At 33.6% G+C, this 23646-nt stretch overlaps 1 protein-coding gene across 1 annotated transcript; it reads right to left on the bottom strand.

Moving 5' to 3' along the window:
• Positions 1–18891: 18891 nt before the first annotated feature.
• On the bottom strand, positions 18892–21346 carry LOC141685741 (superoxide dismutase [Cu-Zn], chloroplastic-like). The gene is made up of 7 exons (XM_074490828.1): positions 21271–21346; positions 21067–21162; positions 20709–20736; positions 20562–20641; positions 20348–20401; positions 19476–19480; positions 18892–18948 (listed from the first exon to the last, which is right to left on the bottom strand). The coding sequence occupies exons 1-7, from the start codon at positions 21344–21346 to the stop codon at positions 18892–18894; spliced, it is 396 nt and encodes a 131-aa protein (XP_074346929.1).
• Positions 21347–23646: the final 2300 nt, after the last annotated feature.

The raw sequence follows: 23646 nt of genomic DNA, 5'->3' as shown, positions 1-23646 counted from the left end.
CCCATTTGTGTTATATAACAACTTCCAAAAGTCCGCTGAAATGCCTTCGTAAATTAAGCATTATGGTAGATTCTTACTTGTTAAGTCTTGTGTCTTTAACATCGCACCTACACGTATTATACTTTAACAACTCGATCATAGTGGCATTCTTATCGGATAACCTCGAGTTTCCTCTTTTTAATTTAGAATAACCACTAATCATTCAACACATCGATCCTTTTGTTAATAATATTCTTCTTTTAGAAAAATCTGGAAATCTTCCCAATCTTCTTCGGCCATACTCAGGCTTCTGTTAAATCAATGAATTATTTGAACTCTGGTAATCCTAGTAATTGGATGAATAGTTTCTCCGTACGCTGATTCTGTTGTTAATCCTATCGAACAATATTTGCACCTTTCTGTTAGAAATAATCAACTTCTTCATAATCGCGGGTTACTTTGTTTCTTGGAATTAACAATACTAAGTTTGAAACAAGTATCCTTCAATGTAATCCGGGTCTTTAACAAACAAGAAACTCAAGTAGTAATTTGACAACCAAGGTTTAAAACTTATATTATTAAAAAGGGCTTTTGGAAATTTGCTAAGAAAATCTCTTTCGAGAACTTCTAAAAAAATATAATAAATTGAAAATCGCATATCTGGTTGTCCTTACCATATGAGTTAGTTGTTGTCCTTCTGACCTATAACAATATACCAAGTTAAGGAAACAATCACATAAAGATCCATTCACTTCAATCTACCTTCTTCCCTTTATTGGATTTATTTATCTTACTTAATCGACGAAAACCTCAGCTGTCGTAGCATACTATTTTATTCGTGGCTTCACTTCAAAGCTTCCATACTAGCAATATTCCCATCATCATCTTTACAGTCGCTAAGGGGGACAAGTCTATCCAACAGTCAATAAGTCTAATTCATAGAACACCGTCTGCTGATATCACATCGCATCACTACTATTTCAAAATCCATCTAATTGGTTCCACAAGCTAGTCATAGGTGGCCTAGTCACTAATGGCTTTTTTTAACCTGGTAGCAGCTACTGTCCAAAATACATGAATTCTATTTCTAAACTCGTTTTCACATTTATTAATAGCTCATGCACTCACCATTTACTGTAGCTCCCGAATCCATCCTCGAAGATACTGTTGCTTCATAAGACAGGTTTTAAACTGAGGGTATAGAACAGGGTGTAGGGTAAATTGAAAAGATACACTAACAATTAAAGGTCCAGTGAACAAGAATAAGCAAATGAAGGTTCTTAAATAGGTGGTCTCACATCAGAAGGGGTAGAATAGCGTAGAATAGCTTGAAGGGGTGCAGCTGTTATAACAGGAGGTAATTCAGTTAATACTGGTGGAAGAAAAATGTGCAATTCAAATCTGAGTGAAGATGACCATCCTCGAACGGAAGGCTCCAAATGATCAGATGATATAGGGAAAACAGGATCTGCCATTGCCGTTATCTGGAAATAACATCGCACTCAACCTCATGACGTCTTATCTTTCTATTTCATATTCCTAATCCTAACCCTCTACCTAATCCTGACAATCTAGGCTTGTTTCAGTTACTTATAACCTGTAGCTTTGAAACCAACCTGTGGCGCCCTCCAAACCCGGGTCGGAAGTTTGGGGTCCACAACACACACAATATATAAACCTGCATATGAAATATTATTTGCAATGACCCTGCTTTACACAACCATGGATTGCAACAGGTTAAAGTATGAAAACAAGCCACAACCTTAACTTTTATTACAACGTACCAAATCCCAACTAATTTAATTTACAACTGGTAATGAAATTATTCGCACAATCTTGCTAACTCACTACCATATAAAGCTCTTGCTAGCTTGATCCAACTCAATCTGGAATACTAGCTCGTACACTGGGCTGAGGAAACCTCGTTATCTACCATATCCTTTTAAACTATAGAATACATAAAAAGATTTAACCTCGCTATCTAACTAGCTCAGCAAGTCGTAATAATGATAACTTAGGTTAAACAATGTTCAAATGGGATGATTCAGAAGAATCAAGTTTCTTGTTAAACAATCATTAGAATTGGATATTCATTTTTAAATTTTTAAAACCAAGGTTAGGCTGCTGATCAAACACGCACTAACCCCGAGCAAGGCACACGGCTCTGCTCTACAAAATGGATCCAAGGCACACATTGGCCTAATTCGACCACGAATCTTGTCTGACCACGAATATGGTCCAAATAAAGAAAACTATCCAATTCTAAAGCAGTTCAGTATGATAAATAATAAAACTAAATAAAACAAGAACATAATCAACAATGATAAACATTTGTATAAAAGCATAATGCAATTCATGAGTATCACGAGGGTAAAAGTATGTATAAGAAATGGCCTTCAGCCTGTAGGAGAATCATGTATTTGCTGAACAATGGTTTTTCAAGGTTTAGTTCTTTGATGTTAAAAAGAATGGTTGGGGTTTAAAAGTTACTGTATGTTCAAACAATTCTGTTCCAGTGTTTGGTGTTTGGTGGTTATATATTTGTGGAGTAGCATCATATTTGTGTGGTTTAGTATCTGAAAGTCAACAAGGAATGGTTTATAAAGAATAAGACTTACGGCTCAAAGATCAGATTATGTGATATGGGTTCAAGGCTGAATGATTTAAAGTACTCGTAATATAAAACAGAGATATTTTGAATATTAACAATATGTCACGAGAGAATGTAAAAATATTTGTAATATATCTCGAGGAAGGTTCAGAAGTACTTGCCTTATCTCAATTGATTCCAACTTCACTTGTACTCGTCTAATGATTCTACTCAACTACCACTTGTCTACTTTTCCTATGCCTCGCTTCTATGCACTGATCACTTGCTTTATTTTCTACGCGTTGATTCCATTTTCTGATCACCTGCTTCCTTTTTCTACGCCTCGCTTACTCTTCTAGGTATCATAAGTATCTATCAATATTCATCTCACATTATTCTAATCGTCATATAGACGTCATAAGGTTTTATCTACCTTTCGTTTCACCCAAATCCGATTTACGAATTAAAAGTTATGGCTAAAACACTCCAACAATAAACATATAGGCATATAACATATCAATCAGATAGCACGTAGCACATAACATGCAAGATATTTAATTTAAATAATATTTCAAAGAAAATTCGGGGTTAAAATGATTTTCCAAGTATTTAATACAAATTTTTAAACATTTTTCGGAATTAAAACGGGACTCTGAACTATTTTATAATTAAATAATAGAGTTCGAACACCCAAATCTGGCCTTAAAATAATTTTATAATAATTATCGAGCCTTGAAACCAATTTAAAATAATATTTTAAAGCTTGAAACTATTTTTCAAAATTTTTAAATCAAGAAAAATAATTAAATATAATTAAATAAATAATTAAAATTAATTAATAACTAATAAAAGTAATTAATCAATTAATATTTGAATTAATTGACCAAATAAATAAATAATTATTAATTAAAATTAATGAACTAATTAATTCATATTTATTTTTGAATTAAAAATAATTTTCAGAATTAAAATATTGATTTTCAAAATTTAAAATAATTTTTGAAAATGAAATATCATTTTTATAAATTTTGAAAACAGAAATCAGGTTTTCGTAAGTTTTTAAAACAGAAGTGCACGATTTGCAAACTTTCGAAACTAGGGGGGTCGAAATGCAATTCGACCACCTTCCCCGCTCAACCTCGCCAGCGGTCGCCATTAACGGCGACCCCGGGCTTTTCCGGCGACACCCCGACAACCCAGAAATCATCCAAAGTCACAGGAAATTAAGTTAAAACCTCCAAGAACACGAATATATGATCCGAGTCGACAACCACTTAACGAAACGGCCGGAATCTTAATCGGAAAATTCCGCCGCCGGTTTGAATTATTTTCCGACGAGCCATATATAGTTATCCTCTGTTAGTCACGTATATACAAATCAAATCCATGTTTCACGATCTATTTATTGATGTAAATAATTTAATCTAATAACCCCTGACGAATAAACGCTTAAAAATCGATTGGAAACATTCATAATATACATAAACCCTAATTTACAATTTCAAAAATTAAACCCAATTTTGAGCATGTTATTGAACTCCAAATTAGTCATATAATATATCAAAATCATCAGGAAGAAAAGCTCTACAACATGCAATCATCAAATCACACCAACAATCTCTCGAACAAAAATTCATATTTTAAATCAAATTAATTCGAAAATTAATAAAATTATAGGAAAATACCCTTTGATTCTGCACAAAAACCAGATCTGGAATCTGATGGTATGATTCAAGAGCTTCGTTTTGAGTACTCGAGCTTCCCAAACGGATTCCGATAACACCTCCAAAAGCTTGTTTGATTCTTGAAAGTTTATATGAATATATAGATTTTCTCTGTAAAATTATATAATAACTGCGTGCAAATGATTTTTGGTGCGAAAAAAATACGGTAAGGGCTATTAATAATTACGGAATATTGGTACCCCGTTGGATCATACCGGATATAAAATATTATGTTTATTTGAGAAAACAGATCCAAAACGGTACCGGTTTCGGGATAATTATCCAAATCTATACATTTTGTACTACGGTCTTCGTCTCAGCGCTTTGGTTACACGTACTACGAGATGATAATTATAATAGTTTAATAAAAAGATCTCGTTTATCGAAAATACAGGTTTTATGGATTTACCGAAACAAATTTTGTATCGAAAATAATGCGCCGGGACCCGCACGGGGAAAACCGTACACCGGATCGAAAAAGTCAAAACATGGAAAATGCTCGGAATATTGTAATTAGGTTAGGAAAGAGTTTTCGAAAGAGTTTCGGGTTGTAAGAACGTAACAACGGTTGAAGTCGGTTGGTTCCGGATTATACAAAATAATTTATAAATACTCGGAAAATAATTTTTTAAATCCACCAATCATTTATAAAATCATATAACAACATAAAAATTGATAGAAAAATATCATAATTATTTATACTTTATTTTGGACTTATGAAAATTAAAATACTCAAATTATATCATATTTATATATCCAAATACAGGTAGCATTTCACTGATAATTCACCAAAAAAATTCATATAATAATCACATAATATTTATTTATTAACAACAATAATTACACGTCATATCCCGGATATTACAAAGTACACCTCCGTGTGTTATTGATATTCCTGTTGATACTCCAAATGATTGCGATCTCGGTTCTTGAAGAAGGTTGTTATGACCAAACTAACTTTATATAATTGGATTTTTTATTTCATTTAGCTAGTCATCACTTGGTTGAATTGATCAATTAAAAGAGTTGATTGGTTATTTTACCAACTTATGATCAGTTAGGTGGAAATCGGTTCTAAATAGATTAAGTCAAATTCTGACATGATTCTCAGATCCGAAATCAAAGCAATTAGGAATTTGGAGGTAGTAAAGACAGCAATAGAATTCGGAAGTTTAGTAGAATTAACGCGATGTTACTGCAAGTTTGTGCGAGGTTTTATCTAGAAGAATATACCCTTTTATAATAAACAAGAAAAGTAGAAAGTTATTTATCCATGCAAATGAGAAGAACATTTTCAAGAACTGGAGGTTCAAGATAGAGCAAAGAGAAGAAAGAAGGAATAAGGAAGGAGTTGGTAACAATACCAAAGTGGATATTGTTAGAAAATCAAAGAGATTTTATCATTTGTAATAAGTTTCCATGAAGGACATAAATGTATACCATGTAGAATGACAATGTAATGGAAGTTACCCTAAAATATTGGAGAACTCGCGAATACCAGTATCCGATGTATGGTAAGAGTTGGTAGTGCTAACATGTGAACTAGATATGAGAAGGTAATGTCTATACAGGAAAAAAGGAAAATAAATTGCACAACCCCAATAATGTGAAGCATATTTTCAACCCGGGAAGGCAATATGAGACAGAGGATAGTTGGAGTTGTTAGAAATGGTAGTTGCGCGATTAGCGATTATTCGAGCAAGGCTAATGAGATAGCTGCTAATTCAGTGAAAAGAAAAAAAATAGGATCTCGGTAATTTTATTAGTAAAAATAATAAAAGAGTTCAAATATTTATAAGTTGAAAGCTTTCATTCTAGTGTTAGCCACATAAATAGCTTATTTAATGTTGAACAAATCAATACTATTAAGAAGAAGAAATCACTTATGTTAAGAAGAGACAATAATTCATGAGAATAGAGAACTTAACTAGGGAAGGAAGTGGAATCGAAAGGATGATAAAGGAATTTTATAAGATGGTCCAGGATATAAGTAAGTTGTGAACGTTATGTGTGCCAGAACTGAAGTAAGGATGAAGTGAAACGCCAATAACTGGAGATAGGAAATTCATTCCGAGGATACGATTAAATATGGAGAGTTAAACAAAGGTATTGATTGACATGGAATAAAAATAGAAATGAAAGAACTTGTAAGTAAATGTCATATCTACCGAAGAATCAATGCTAGCATCAAAGTTCGAGCATACTATTGTAATTGTATCAAAAAAATGAGTATAGTTTATTAAGGGGCGATATAGTATAATCCCTTGAAAACGAAAGCGGATGAAGCATTATTTGAATTATTAGGGATAGATTAACCAAACCTAATCATTCTTTTATTAATGATTATTTTACCCAAGTAATAAGTTCGATACTCCTTCAAGGAGATGGTGGCATGTTATCAGATTCAAGTATAGATTGGAATTGATCGATATTATCATTTGATTTAATATGTTGGTAGAAGTATGGGAAACAATATGAACTGAAATAAGATATACCAGTCTTGAATAAATAGGTACACGGTAAGGAAGAATTAAGAGATTGGAGTTGGCTAAATCTCGACAACTCAAGAGATTCAAGATACCCCAAGAATATGATACAAGACTTACATGTAAAAAAGAAGAATTTCTAATAATATGACGTGAAGATATGAGTAAGCATTATAGGTGGCTGAACGTCAGAAAAGAGCATTGTAATTAATTTTTATATCGGGACTCCATAGAACCAAATAAATGATAATATGGGTTATAGTATATGGGATTTGTATCCAAATTAGTATATTTCTTCTAAATAGTAAAAGATTTTTGCTCAATGAAAATATTCGATTGTAATTCAAAGAAATTAAGGCTTAATAATAGGTTGTGAGTCAAATGCATCTGTTGAGATTTTTATTTTAATTCTAAACTCTGGAATTGATTTTAGACGTTTAGAAACTGAAGGCGCCATGAGCCCAGTATATCATTCGCAGATGGACAAAAGGTATAGGAGAAAGATTAAAGAGCCTCGAATATAATTGAAAGTGATTACAAGCTAGGCTAATTGATCGAAGAAATACGTGGAAAATGAAGTAGAACAATCACTGAAGGTTGGAAGCGTTCCCGAGCAGGAATTATTAGAATTAGAAAGAAAAGAAGGTTAGTATAAATTAAGTTGGTCCTTTTGAAACAATAAGATAGGCATAAAGATTATGAGTGAATTGGCTTTACTGCCACACGTATAGCAAGATCATAGGATGTTTATATGTATACCCGAAAAGATTAAGTTAGCTCCAAAGTGGAGACTAAAGTTAGATTGCATGAGTAACTGGTAGAATATGATATCAGCAAGAGGCTGTTGAGTAATGATTGAGATTGCAAGTTAAAGTTTATGAAAAAGTTGTACGAGTAAGAAATTAACATGAGAAATTATAAGTGAGATACTTGAAAGGCATAATCATATGTTCGTTAGTATGATTCTGAGGACAAAATTATTTGAAGGGAGGGGGAAGATGATGTAATATCCGGGAAATATCGTGTAATTAGTTTTATCAATAAATAATTGTTATGTGATTTTATGTGAATTTTTGGAGAATTATTTTATGATTGAAATTGATGTTTGGATGTTTATATATGATATAATTAGGGTATTTTAATTTTTAATTGTCCGAAATAAATTATAGATAATTTTGGTATTTTTCTTGTAATTTTTAGGTTGTTATATGATTTTATAAAGATTTATGGATTAATAATTATTTTCTGAGTAATTATAAAAACTATTTTATAAAACCGGGAATCGTCCAACTTCAACCGATTTAGCATTTTTACAACCAGAAACTCTTCGGGAAACTCCTTCCTAACCTAATCTGATTATTCTAAACATTTTTCGTGTTTTGACTTTTTCGATCCCGGGTACGGTTTTACCCGTACGAGTCCTGGCACAAAATTTTTTGATATGATAGTCATTTCGGTAGATCATTAAAACCCGAGAGACGGGATATTTTACATTATTTTCGCAATAGGATGTTTTATAAGAAGCTCAGTTTTGATAATTATCCAAATCTTGTATCAAATTGTATCATTTTTATAGATACTTAGTGGCTAGGTAATCTATTTTCGAATCTGATATATAAGGGTAATTATGAAATCATTAAATAAATAAAATATATTATGGTTCTGTCAGCAGAGTGTGGTATTTGTTATTAGTTGAGTGTGACTCTGTAGTGTTCGAGGATTAATTGTTTTATTAAATGCTAAGTTGTATTGTTTTGTTTTCACTTTTATAAGTAATGTTATGGGAAAATTATTTTCATAGATATTGGAATTATCTTTAAAATGATTTTTATGACTATAATTTCAATAATTATTTATGGGAATTTATAAAATTTAGAAAACAATATTTCGTCGATTAGTTATTTTTAAATGATTTATTGATTGTATTTAAGTGTGAATTCAGTATTAAATGCCAGAATGTCTAAAAAATTATGAAATTCATATTTCCTTATGTTTGGAATATTTCGAGAATTTTAAAATTATATCAGTAATTTTCCGGATTTTATTCACCCGCACGTCTGTTCGTTAAATTGTGAAATGCGGGTATGTTATGCGATTCAAAAATTATTTAAAAATTATGAAAATTTTATTTTACTAGTTTTTAATTATTTTTAAAATTTAAAACTTTTCTGATAATTTTTTGAGTTATTTTACCCGTACATTTGCTCGTTTAATTGTGAATTGCGGAGTAAATTCAGGTTTAGGAAGAGAATAAATACATATATAAAACATATATTTACAACCGAGTTTATCTTTTTGTTCCCCAATCTACACCCTTGTCATCTTTCAATCGTCTCTCTCACTCTCCTCTCTCTCCCGTTGCTCTCTCGATCAATCTCTCTCGCCTTATTATCTCCCTATTCTTCTCTCTCCTTTCTTTCCCACCCGCCTCTATTCCCCTGTTTATTCCCCCATTTCCGTCGTTGTCCTCTCCGTTTCCGGCGAGGGAGTGGTGGTGCGTGGGCCGTGTTATATGTGTGTGTGGGTTGCGTGTGTGCGTATCTGTGTGTTTGTGTGTGTCTTTGCGTGTAGAGAAGTCGGTGGTGTGGACTGTATTGTTGGTGCCGCCTGTGTTTCCGATTCCGGTTGGTTTTTTTCCGGCTGTTTCTTTTGTGTTGTTATCTGTTTGGGTCCGTTCGACTATTTTTGGGAGTATTTTAATTATTTTCTGCAGAAATTCTCTGATTAATATTTGTGAAATAAAAATAAAATTCATTTTCATGCGGGAAAAATTATTTTAATCGGTGGGGTTCGCGTCGGAAACCCGAATTAATCGGGTATCCGCGAATTTTACCGCCGTCGAAGATGAGTCGTGGCGAGTCGACGGAGGACGGTGATGATTTTAATCTGAGTCTTACATTTATAAATTAAATAAATTAGTTCATAAAATTAATTTCGAAACGAAAATGAGTTAATTATTTTAGAAGTTGTAGGTGGCGTTCGGATTATGAAATTTGTGTGGATTATGAATTGATTGTGATTATTAAGTTGATAACGTCGATTATGTTTCGACCGGATAGTCCGATTAATAGAGGAAATGCTGCCCGATTTCCGGGAAATTAATTCCGAAAATACGGGAACGTAACCTATAATTATCGGAAATGTCGAACGAGAATATATAATTACATTATACGAAATCTGGTTGTGTGTCATAATGAAATATTTTACATATGTTCGACAACCCTATTTTCTGAAGCAATAATTGTACGTATTTTCTGAAAACAAGTACGGAACCGAGTTTCGAAGACGTGAACCTTAACTGTAATGTGTATTTCAATAATACATATAAATACAAGACGGGTTATGAAATTGTATGGGTAGGATTGATAGTGAGGTTATGTTAATCATAAGCGACCGCCCAATTACGGGTATTTGGATTATGTAGGATTCAGACGAAAGAACCAAGTACTGAAGTCGGTTTAAAAGTAACCTAGCATTCGGTAGGAAAAGCCCTGCAAGATGCGAATTGTTTAAGACGATAAGAACCAGACATTGGATAAAAATGGAATAGATTAGTATCGAGTATCTAGCTTCTAGCAATTGCGGGAGAAGCATATTAAAATAGAAGGATCGTAAGATCATGAGACCTTAAACTAAGATGACTGTGCTATTGCTAAATACCAAAGGCAAGTATTCCTGAACTTTCTTATAATATACTGCAAGTATTTCTTTCCTATTCTAAGTTCATAATAGTTAAATGTTTTATATTTCGCTGCAATTACTCTTAATTATTCAAGTAACCTTTATTACTGTTCCTTTATTATTGATTGATCTCTTGAGCAAATACCTATTATTCCGGGTTATTTGCGAACCCTGAATCGGGATGTTTTGAAATCATAATGATTTGATATCAAAATACTCTACAGACTGGATGGTTATGATGAGGGCCAGGAATGAGCTAGAACCTATGGGCCAGAGATGGATGGACCCTTTATTTACAGAAGCCATAGTGCCTGGGTACTATAATATACGTGGGTCTATGTAGATGTGCATAGGTCCGTACTATACCTGACTGACCAGCAGGTGATAGTACTGTGTTGATTCTAGTGTCAATTCTAATTTATTGCTGATCGCCATTAACGGCATTCCTTCTTGAAAAGTTTTATGATTACAAAATTGGACAAAACCCTTATTCAAGATATGAATCTAGGAATTGCTCGTCACTTTTGATTTCTGATTACGAGCTAATAACGGCCAATATTTTATTCGCTCAACTACTTCAAATAAATGAAATCTTTATAAATTATTAAGAAATTGTGTCCGGAAATTTCTTCTGATATTGATACCTGAAAATTAGTTATGATACTTGCGGGGCATTTTTAGCTCACTCTTGCTTTGTGAATTCTTATTTCTTTCAGAATCAAATGAGGATAAAGGTGAATAGCTCTTAATAGACAGCTAAAATTAGAGAGATCCCAGCTACAAAAGGATGGAGATGTTAGAATGAATAAGACAATGGAGTTAGTACAGAGGTAATAAACTAGTATTTTAGTTGTAGATTTTAGAAGGTTAGATTCTTGTTTCATACTATAACCTGTAACGATCCGGAATTTAGGGGTCATCTGTATATTATTTTATATTATGTAAAGATTGTTTAGTGACACCCAATCCTGACCCCAGATTTGGGGATGTTACAAGACAGGAGTTACGTGTTTCAAGTGTGGGAAGCCATGACACATGGCTAGAGAGTATTGGCAGGACCCACCAGGAGTAGGATGAGCGTAGCAATGACCAGTTCGACTATACCAGTTGAGGTATTAGCTTTACCTCCACCATCGAGACCAGTTCCACAAGCATCGGCAAGAACTTTTAATTTGAAAATGAAGGACGTTGTTCAGAATTCAGAGGTGATAAGAAGTAAGCTTTCTGTGAACAATGTTGAAGCTAAAGTATTAATTGATTCAAGAGCTACGAGATTTTTTATATCAGAAACTTTTGCTGGTAGACTAAATTGTGATAAGAAGAGTATGAGTGAAGTAATGAACATAGTAATTGCTAACCAAGAAAAGGTACCTGTGAGTCAATTCTGCACAGAGTGTGAGATTGATACCTCCAAGCACAAGTTCCCAGTTGACTTGATATTCTTCAAGCTAGGAGAGTTTGACATAATCTTATGGATGGATTGGTTAGGGAAGAATAATTCTCAGATAGATTGTAGATCTTAGAGAGTTTATTTAAGGACAAGGAATGGGAGGAAGATGATGTTTAAAGGTCAAAAACAAGGATAAATATTTCTTTAAGCTGTCTAGGATAACAAGTTACTTAGGAAGGGTTATGAGGAATTCCTAGCTTATGTAGTGAATAAGGAAAAGGAAGTTCCTAGTATAGAGGAGATTCCGGTGGTGAAAGAGTTTCCAGGTATATTTCCAGAAGAACTACCAGGACTACCGCCAGACCGACAGATTATGCTTGAGATTAACCTTGCTCCAAGAGCCAAACCTGTTTCGAAGGCACCATACAGAATAGAACCAGCAGAGATTAAGGAGTTAGTGAGTCAGTTACAAGAACTTTTGGACAAAGGAGTCATAAGGCCAAGTACGTCACCATGGGGAGCTCCAGTTCTGTTCATAAAGAAGAAGGACGGAAGCATGAGACTCTTTATAGATTATCGGGAGCTGAACAAGTTGACGATAAAGAATAGATATCCGGTACCAAGGATAGATGATCTATTCAACCAATTAAAAGGAGCTAAGTGTTTCTTAAAGATTGATTTGAGGTCAGGATACCATCAGTTGAAGATCAAACCAGAGAATATTTCAAAGACGACCTTTAAGACAAGATACAGACATTATGAGTTTTTAGTAATGCCATTTGGGTTAACGAACACCCCTGCAACTTTCATGGATCTAATGAATAGAGTTTCCAAGAAATATTTGGACAAGTTCGTCATGGTATTCATTAATGACATTCTGATATTTTCAAAGTCAGAAGAAGAACATGAGAAACATTTATGGATAGCATTGGAAATTCTTAGACAAGAGAAGTTGTAGGCTAAATTTTCAAAGTGCGAGTTTTTGTTGCAAGAACTTTAATTTTTGGGGCATATAATCGGGAGTGAAGGAATTAGAGTGGACCCTGCAAAGATTGAAGCAGTTATGAGTTAGGAAAGACCAAAGACTCCTACGAAAATAAGAAGTTTTCTAGGATTTTCTGGATACTACAAAAGATTTGTGTAGGATTTCCCAAAGATTGCCACACCACTGACCAAGCTGACAAGAAAGAATCACAAGTTTGAATGGAATGAGGAATGTGAAGAAAGTTTCCAAGAGTTAAAGCAGAAATTGGTTACCACCCAAGTGTTGGTATTATCAGATGATAAAGGAAAACTTGTGATATACAGCGACGCTTCACATAAAGGATTGAGGTGTGTGCTAATGCAACACAATAAGGTGATTACATATGCATCCAGACAGCTTAAACCTCATGAACTGAAATATCCGACTCATGATCTGGAACTAGCTGCCATAGTGTTCGCACTCAAGATATGGAGACATTACTTATACAGAGAGAAGTGTGAATTCTACATGGGTCATAAGAGTTTGAAGTATATATTTACCCAGAAAGAACTCAACATGAGAGAACGAAGATGGTTGGAGCTAATCAAGGATTACGACTGTTCAATACATTACCATCCAGGGAAGGCGAATGTAGTGGCCGATACCCTCAGTAGAAAGGAAAGAATGAATATGATCATGTTGTCAAGGGATTGTCTGAAGAGATTGAAAGATTCGACTTAGAACTTTGTGTTCACGGAAGGTTAGAATAGATTTGTCATGCTATGACCTTTCAGCCAGAACTGATAGAGAAGATAAGGAAATGTCAAGAAGAAGTGATGAGTCAGGAGAATAACCAACTGACAGGAGAGGAAATATGTATGCAAAGAGACGAACAAGGTATATTAAGGTTTTCATCAAGAATTTGGATTCCTCAAGTAACTGAACTGAAAAATGAGATACTGCAAGAAGCCCACAACTCGAGACTTTCAATCCATCCGGGAATCACTAAAATGTACAGAGATTTGAGAAAGATGTTTTGGTGGCTGAACATGAAAAGAGAAATTGCAGAATGGGTCGCAAAATGCTATACATGTCAACGGGTAAAAGAGGAACACCAAAGACCAAGCGGTTTGATCCAACCATTAAAGATTCCATAATGGAAGTGGGAAAATATTGCCATGGATTTTATAGTGGGTTTACCTCGAATAAAATTCGGACACGACGCCATATAGGTTGTAGTTGATCACCTTACAAAATCGGCACATTTTCTACCAATCAACGAGAGGACTTCATTAGATAGGTTGGTTCATATGTATGTGCGTGAAATCGTGTTACGTCACGACTTACCTGTATCGATAGTTTCAGACCGAGATCCTCAATTCAACTCAAGATTTTGGAGACAATTCCAAGGAAGTCTTGACACCAAGTTGAACATGAGCACGGCATATCATCCGCAAACAGACGGTCAAAGCGAGCAGACTATACAAAAAATTGAAGACATGTTATGAAGTTGTGCTATCGATTTTGCGGGAAGTTGGGATGATCATTTACCACTGGTGGAATTATCCTATAACAATAGGCATCACTCTAGTATTGGCATGCCGCCGTACGAAGCCTTATATGGAAGAAAATGCAGATCACCAACAAGTTGGGATGAAGTCGGAGAAGGAAAGATTCTAGGTCCCGAATTGGTCCAACAAATGAAAGAGATAGTCAAACTGATCCAGAAAAGATTGCTTGTTGCTCAGGATAGGCAACAGAAGTACGCAAACCCTTCTCGGAAGGATATGAGTTTCCAAGTAGGTGAAGCTCTATTGTTAAAAGTGTCACCATGAAAAGGGTTGACTAGGTTTGGGAAGAAAGGGAAACTAGCACCTCGATATATAGGTCCTTTTGAAATTTTGAATCAAGTCGGAAAGGTGGCTTACTAATCAGCTCTGCTGCCTTAGTATCAGCATATTCATAATGTATTCCATGTATCTTTCCTTAAGAAGTATAATCCGAATATCAATCATGTGGTAGAGTATGAGCTGATAGAAGTTCAGGAAGATTTGTCATATGTAGAGCAACCTGTTAAAATACGCGACCGGCAAGAAAAGAGTCTTAGAAATAAGTTAGTAAGGTTGGTAAGAGTGATATGGAGGAATCCCAAAGTTGAAGAGTCAACATGGGAGCTAGAGTCTGAAATGCATTCTGAGGACAGAATCCTTTAAGGGGGAGAGGATGTTATGACCTTTATTCAATTTAATATTTAATTGAGTATTTTATATTTGTAATGGAGTCATTTATAAAATTATATAGATATGTGCTTGTTTGATTGTATTGATGCATAAGAATTATGTTAAATTATTTAAAGAATTTTAAAAGAGAGAAATGTATTATTTGCTCTTTTATGTGATTATTAGAGTGTATTTCTTATTTTAAAAATATTTTTATCAATAAATTCCAAAAGTGATCTTATAAAATTTCTAAAAATTTGAAGCTATTTTATGATACCACTCTCGTAATTTATGGATTTATATTTTTATTTATAAAATTTATTCTTGTAATTAATTTGAATAAATTTGAATATTAATTAGCAAATTACTATATTACCCACGCATGCATTCAACTCTCAATCAAAGACATGGGCATAATGGGAATTTTTAACCTCACTAACTACTTCTACACTAGCCAAATTACCTAGTTAACCTTGCATGCAAATCTTGTTTTTAAGTGGGAGAGGGGTAAATTGGTAAAAGCAAAGTCCACTCACTCTTGCATTTGTATAAAAGTAAAAAGAGATGATTAAACCCACTCCAACACTCAAACACTCCACACCACTCAACTCTCTCCTCTTCTATCCCACCCTCTCGGCCGAAACCACCACCCCCATTTCTCCAATTTTTTCATCCAATTTTCTACCTTCTTTTAGTGTTATTTCACTTCATATGCTTAATTTATTCACTTCCCAAAGATTTTGTGTTGAGAAGTTGATGCTAAATGGTTGCATGCTTGTATTTTTGCTTGAACTCAAGAGAACACCTTTGATTCTTGTGAATCCAAGGGTTTCTCCATGAGATACATTACTTATGTGCTAGTAACATGTATTTTTGTAAAGGAAACTTGATAAAACTGTTTGCATGTTAGTGAACATTCTTGATATAGCTATTTCTAGCCTTGCATGCTAGTTTTATAATGAGATTTTGATGAAAAATTATGATATTTTACTAGTTCATTCGAAAGCATGCATGTATGGTTTAAACTTTTAAATTTTGTAATTGTTTGTGCATATTATGAGTTTTTACCATGTTTTTTTGCTAAAATTAGCTAAGTTAATGTGCATGACCATGATTGTTGGGTAAGTGTTAAAAGTCGAATTTATAAGGAGGAATCTCCCTTGTTTAGTCGAAATGTTGATGATTGATAACTTGCATTATTTTTGGTAATTTATTTGCATGAAGGTGCACTAGGGTATGAATGATCTCCACACTTGTTGATGCATTAGTTGAGGGTAATAGTGTAGTAGGGTTTCTTGGTTAAAGGTTGAGTGCTTGGTTTTAAAGTGAGAGTTAAGGTGGAAGGGTTTAAAGTAGGACACTTTGATTTTTCAGATTTGCACACTAGTTGTAGGTGAGTTTTGAATGGGAATTTCTTAGGCCTTGGTAGGACCGAGCTACAGAGAGTTGGTACTTGATATATATTTGAGTCTAGGGGCTATATATTTAACAAAACCTACCGTTTAGTGAGGTACACAAGCGGAAATGTTAAATCTGCCAAAACAGGGGACAGTTTAGGTTGGGTGTAGTTTTGAGGTCATAAAATGATGTTATGTGTAGGCCCTCATTAGGCCTTAATTAGTACTGATACTAGGAAGTCTAGGGAAGGTTTTCAAGTCGAAATATTTTGATTTAGAGTTAGAGACAATGGTTAAAAATAAGTCAGAAATAGGGCAGTTTTTAAGGCACCGAGAAGATTTGTGTCAAATTTGAGGATAGGCCCAGGGGGGCCTAGGTTAGACCTTGATGTAATTCCAAGTGCATAAGTTAGAATTTGGTCTTAATAATCCATTGGGTTAGTTTTGGTAGAAATAATTAGAGTGGAAGGGTGTCAAAGACCCTAAGTCGCACAAGGTGTCACCAAGGGAATGCAAATGAAAACGCTATGACTAAGCGTTTAGTTTTGTGAACCCAATGAGTGAAGCCTAGGTAGTTCTTAGTGTTTACAAGTAGATAGAGGTCAGTAGAAGGTAAGGCCATAGGTATGGTCAAGAGAAATGATATTACCAAGCTTAGGCACTTCGGGTTTTGAGACTAGTAAAGTTGCACTATGTTAGTCAATTGGTGGAGATTAGATAAGTGAGATCATTCAAATGCCCAATGATGCACCAAGTCTAGTTAATAAATTGCATATACTTAACTGTGATTATGTGCTCCAAGGTGTAAAAATGATAATATATAGTAATGTATGTTGATTTAAGGCCTTATACGAAATAGGACACTAAATGCTACTTGAAATCGAATTGTGCATTAGCATTATGGTCGATTATTCTTATAAGAGTCTTTTATAATGAGAGTTATTATTATTTTGTAGGATCAAGTGAATATGGGAAGGTTTCCATCAAGGTCGAGTAGTGCTCCCGGTTGCTCCTAAGCCAAGTCGAGTTCTAGATAAAGCCTTCTTTAAGGCAAGTGTCCCTACCTTCACATATCGTTCAAGTGATATTTTCTTTAAACTATATTATGCAAGTGTCCTTGAACCTTATTGTGATATGTTGCAAGTTTATTATGAACTTTTCTTAAGATATATTGCAATTATCTCTCCCTTTTCAAACCTATTTTTATGCAAATACCTTAATTTTAAATTGAGTTGTTACAATGTTATGCCATGCCTGCGATTATCGCAATTGTTCCAAGTTCATTTATGCACTAATACAGATCATTTGATTATCTATGTCATGCCACAACTTGAATTAGTACCTATAATTGATATACTTCGATTGCTTGTACCATACCAAAATACCTTTGTAAGCCCCAATATTTCAATTTCCATGATCATAAAACCCCTATTGATTTGATACTATATCCCTATACCCCTGATACCTTGAGATATCAATAATCCAACTTCATACTTCATTACTCTTTATTATCACTACTAGAAAAATGTCAATAGACATCGGTTTTTGGCTGATGTCTATGTTGTTTAGCAACCGATGTTGATGTCGGTGATGTATATTCTAGACATCGGTTAAAACCCGATGTCTTTACTCGATTAGACATCGTTTCTGGAAAAAAAGCTGATGTCCATGCATTGTTTTTTTACAAAAAATATTAGAAATAAATAATTTTATAAATAAAATACACCTATTACAACATATTAAACATATAATGAGTTATGTTTTTTTCCACATAGACATCGAATAATTTCATTTCTGTGATGTAAAATAAGATATTAAACATCAATTTCTTAAGTAAAGGGTGATGTCTATAGTGGAACTTAGACATCGGTTTTATCCTAATCAAAGTGATGTCTATGTACCATTTAGACTTGAAAATGTCAGACTTTGACATCAATATTTTTTAAAAAAGCGATGTACGTTAACTTTTTTAACATCACTTTTTCTTTTTTAAAAGTGATGTACAATTGCTTTTGAGATATCAGTATTTATTCATTAAAAATGATGTACAATTATTTTTTTGATATGAATATTAATTTATTAAAATACGTGTTTGCATCTAAGTATTTCAGCACTATTTCCATTTTTGAATAGGATGCTGCAATGGGAAGATCTGAGAATAATATATATTTAAAATTCTACACTGCCAGTGCAAATTACAAGGATTCTTTGATGAAATATTTACAGGATTTTTAGCAAGATCGGATCAACCAAATCATGAGTCACACTAGTTCCCCCTATTATGATACAAAGTTGTTTGCACTAGTAAGCTGTTTTTGCAACACATTACAAACCTTAGTACATGTGCAATCCATATATAAAGTCTATTGTTAAGAAACCTCAGTAGGAAGACAGACTAGATTAGTACATTTTGAAACTGATGAGCAGTATGTTTAACCTTCTGGAGATTCTTTTTCTTCCTCTATGTTGCAGGGTTTGCAAGCTCTTTAGCAGGAGCGGCTGGTACTATGTTTTGGGGCTGCATGCATCAAAATAAATTAGTAAATTAAAACAATGCGGATTCCCAGGTGTATGCTTCTTTCAACTGATTAGACTGATTGTATTAAACATGGGTTTGGAACGGCGTAGAGCATAAAATGATATGCATGCGTAATTACCAGTGTTGCCTAGTTATGTACAATCCTGACTCCCGACTCGAAATCAAATAGCAATTACAAATAAGGAGATAGAACCATAAGAACAAACACAGAACCCAGAAAAATAATGAAAAGTAAAGGTAATTCTAACTTTGCCCGCAACATTAGAGTTAGCTTTAAAACTCCATTTAAATCAGCACTTTTAGCAAATATTTCAAAGAAGTATGAATTTTAGATGATCAAGATTAATTATAAACAACAAACAGATCCTAAACAACAAAACCCCAATAAAACATAATCAAAGAAAAACCCATTTGTAACATCATCATCACAAATACATTAGCATAAATCATATTAGATGATCACGATTAATTATAAGAACTCAATATTAATGAATAAGGATAGAGACAGTGACTGTGTAAGTAAAAAAAAAAGACAAACAAGACATACTATTATACAGAGACTTACAAGAGACCAAGTAAAAAAAAGACAAACAAGACATACTATTATACAGAGACTTACAAGAGACTTACACAGAGACAAACAAGACATACTTACTATTTGCTTAATATGCCTAAATCCAGGGGAGCTCTGTCCAACAAGCCCATTACTGATATAAAGGCACAAGAACTGTTAGTTTAGGTACTTGGGATGATTAATGTCTACAAATCATCTCAACACCAAGAATATCTAATGAAGCACATATAAGATATAACCATGTCGTGCCAAAACTTTTGAATGGATGAGCTCTAGCAGTATACATATATATATATATATTAAGTCATTAATAAATCAGGGATGATTCAAAGCTTAGATATGATCAAAGGCAAATGACTATGTGCATTTGATGCGTGTATCATCCTCATTGAACTTTGTCACATCCACATATCAATAGATTTGGTATTCTTCACAGTTCAATGGCTCATTCAAAAATATTTGTTTTAAATTATAAGGTCAGAAGAAAGTACAAAAAAATCCTGAATTTTTGTGAAAAACAAACTATAATTATAACTGACTTAGTCGATCTCTCCTTGAATATGCACATCGCGTTAATAAACGTCCCTTCAATTTAGCCCAAAATGCATGCATTATAACACAAACATATTCTAAAACTGATATGACTTTTATAGTAGTCGACTCGAATTCTGTCAAATAACTTTTCATTATATCAGAATATAACACAACACAATCTATACCATGTACTATATACACAAGGAGAATGCAAGGCAAAAGTAATAATATATTTGTAATGAGAAATAATGGAGTTTGCTTATTACATACCACATGCCAGTCTACCTCCTGTATTGCTAGTGGAAAGGCTAAGCTCATGACCACCTAAATAGATAAACAAATGCAAGTGAGAACATGGAATAAACAAATCTTTGCACACAGAAGATATATTGAATCCATTCCTAATTTCCTATACATAACATTCACATATCATTATATCAGGCATGCAAGGCAGAAGTTCAAAATGAGAAAAATAAAATATTACCCTTTCTGAGGTCATCCTCAAGTTCATGAACAACCAAGGCTCTTCCAATTACTGCATTTGGCCCACTAAGTTCCCATTCAAGTATAACTAAGAATGAATTAGAACATAGCAAAGTGTAAAATTACCAAGGTCTAGAGAAATACCTATGTATTGACAATTGTTGCTTCTGCCACACCTGTATTTATTACATAGAAGGAAAATGTATCAGTAAGGATAAGTTTATAAACAATAATTTGATTGGAACCCATAATATGGACCCTAATTAGTGCTCAAAGTTAATCATGAGCATAATTCTCATCATCTCAGTTTCACACAATAGAGAGCCCTGGAAAGATTCTTATCATTTGTTTCGAGGAATAAAGAGCAATGTTGGAATACTAATTAAGGCACGTAATTGACTTCCTCAAAGCTATTTCAAGGTTAAATACACTAATCTGTCAAATTTATATTATAAATACTAGCCCGTAATAACCAATCTAACCAGAGTAATAGAATAGTCCATTACCATCGGCATTAACAATAAAGTTTCCCAGGTCACCCGCATGACGGACTTCATCTTCAGGAGCACCGTGTGTGAATCCTTCTGGATTGAAATGTGGTCCTGCAGTTCCACATCACATTCAACCAAAATTACAACAAAATCATATAATTAGCCAACAGAAAAACACAAAAATGCCTATCAAAGCTACAAAAACATAAAAAATCCAACCTTTGGACATACACCCATTCGTAGTATCCCCAAATTGACAAACATAATTTAACTTAAAAATTAAATCATATAACATACAAATACAAAAGCATAAACCAATGAGTAACACAACGCAACTTCTAATCCAACTTAATCAAGTGAATACCTAAAGATTAAATCCACTACCATATGCAAAAAACGGTCATGTATATATACAAAAAATTAAAAAGAATTAATAACTCCAAAATACATTGAATTAAATAAAAGCACCATACACAGGACATATAATCAAATTAGGGTTTCGATTTGAAAAAACCCAATTTAACTAATTAGGGTTTTGAATAAAAAAATCCCAGTTTATAATTTTTTCTTCATGTGGAGAACACTAGTTCGATTTGAGAATAAAGATGAGATAAGCTTACAAAGCTTAACAACCGAGCTTTAGCTGAATTGAGATGATGTACACAGAGAGATGGTGAGCGAAGGTGAAATGGTGAGAAGAGGTGAGATGAGTGGAATTCCGATGGTGAAGTGAGCTGTCGAGGTGAAAGTGAATGGGGTAGAGGAGTGTTTAGTCGAGAGAGATGGTGAGGAATTTTTATGTTCGAAGAGGGAAAATAATGGGGGAACCAAAATATTGGCTAATGAGCGGGGTGAAATTTTAGGATAATGGGGGAAAATTTTGACTAAGGGGGGAAATATAAAGATGGGCGTGAATTGAAATTTTTTTAGGTAACATTAGACATCGGTTTTAAAATAACTGTTGTCTTCGAATTATAATGACATCAGAAAAATACGGGATGATGTTATAAATTCTTTTAACATCAGTGGCAAACATAACCGATGTCTAATGTGTGATGTCTATTAACATTTTTCTTGTAGTGTATCATACCCAAACTTTGTAACTAGATATATGCCATGTATTACCCTCAAAATTTGAGATCCCTATCTTGTTGATTATTGTTATGACTCTTTTTCAATACTTCCTTCCTTGGTTGATAAACCATTGATATTCATCATTGATGACCCTGCTAGTGAGAAGATAATGCATTTCTGATAAGAGTTCCATAACTCCAATCCTAGACTAATAATTTAAACTCTATTGTTTAGAATCCTTGTGATTTCTCTCTGACATCAGTTTTATAAATGATAATTGCTTTTCAAACAAAAGAATGTTTTCTTGAGATTGATGGACTGAACTAAGACACAAGTCCCTTTCACACTTATTTTATTAGGCTTAAAAGTTGCCTAGGGATCCCAACTAAAATTTGTTGGAACCCAGCGAGGTTCGGGATTACTTCGCGGCTGATCACCGGCTGTAATCCGTAGCGTAATAAAATGATTTGAGCAATGATTTGGTTAAGAATGTTTTGACTTAAATAATGATGCCATCCACCCCAAATTCGAATTATGAATTGCTATGCTGTTAATTTCTGTCTTATGATATATCTTGCTAAGCGTTTCACTCACTTCTTTCTATTTATCCATGTTATTACAGCTAGCAAGTTTGGTTAGATTCAAGCAGACTACTTGTAAGTCTACCGGTGGAGATGCTGAGGCTTATGTAAGAGCTCAGGTAGTATAGTTAGAGTCTTTGTGAGGACTGGTAGTTCTGTAAAAGTTATAATAGTTGTAGTGTTCGACCGTTCAAATACTAAACCTTTGTGATCTTGGACTTTTTTAAACAGTCATTTGTAATGAATTTATATTTATTAATTCTTATCTGTTAGTTATATTTTTGGGCTGTGGCAACTGGATGACACAGTTTGATGATTGCATTGTTGAGTACATTCCAATGGAACAAAATACGAAGGCTAATGTACTATCAAAGTTTGCTTCATTAGAAGTAGAACCAAACTCTGAAAGTTTATACTTTAGAATCTTGAATACTCCAAGTGTAGATGCCAAGTTGGTAGCAAGTATTGCTTTGGGATGGATGCTGGATTGACCCCATAAAATCCCATATTGAAATATTGTAATATCCGGGAAATATCGTGTAATTATTTTGATCAATAAATAATTATTATGTGACTATTATGTTAATTTTGGTGAATTATTCTAAGATTGATATTGATATTTGGATTGTTATATTATTTTATAAGGATTTATAAATTTAATAATTATTTTCAAAGTAATTATAAAACTACTTTATAAATCAGGAATCGTCCAACTTCAACCGTTTTTGCGTTTTTACAAATCGGAACTCTTCGGAAAACTCCTTACAAACCCAATTTGATTATTCAAAACATTTTCCATGTTTTGACTTTTTCGATCTGGGGTACGGTTTGCCTAATACGAGTCCCGGCATAAATTTTTTGATATGATAGTCATTTCAGTAGATCAATAAAACCCGTCTTCTTGAAAGTGATAAGTGGATTTTATATTCACTTGCAACGC

Source organism: Apium graveolens, chromosome 9 (assembly GCF_009905375.1).
Source record: "Apium graveolens cultivar Ventura chromosome 9, ASM990537v1, whole genome shotgun sequence".
NCBI classification, from domain to species: Eukaryota; Viridiplantae; Streptophyta; class Magnoliopsida; order Apiales; family Apiaceae; genus Apium; species Apium graveolens.
The sequence above is the reverse complement of the archived record's forward strand: the minus strand, read 5'-3'. Positions and strand labels throughout refer to the sequence as shown.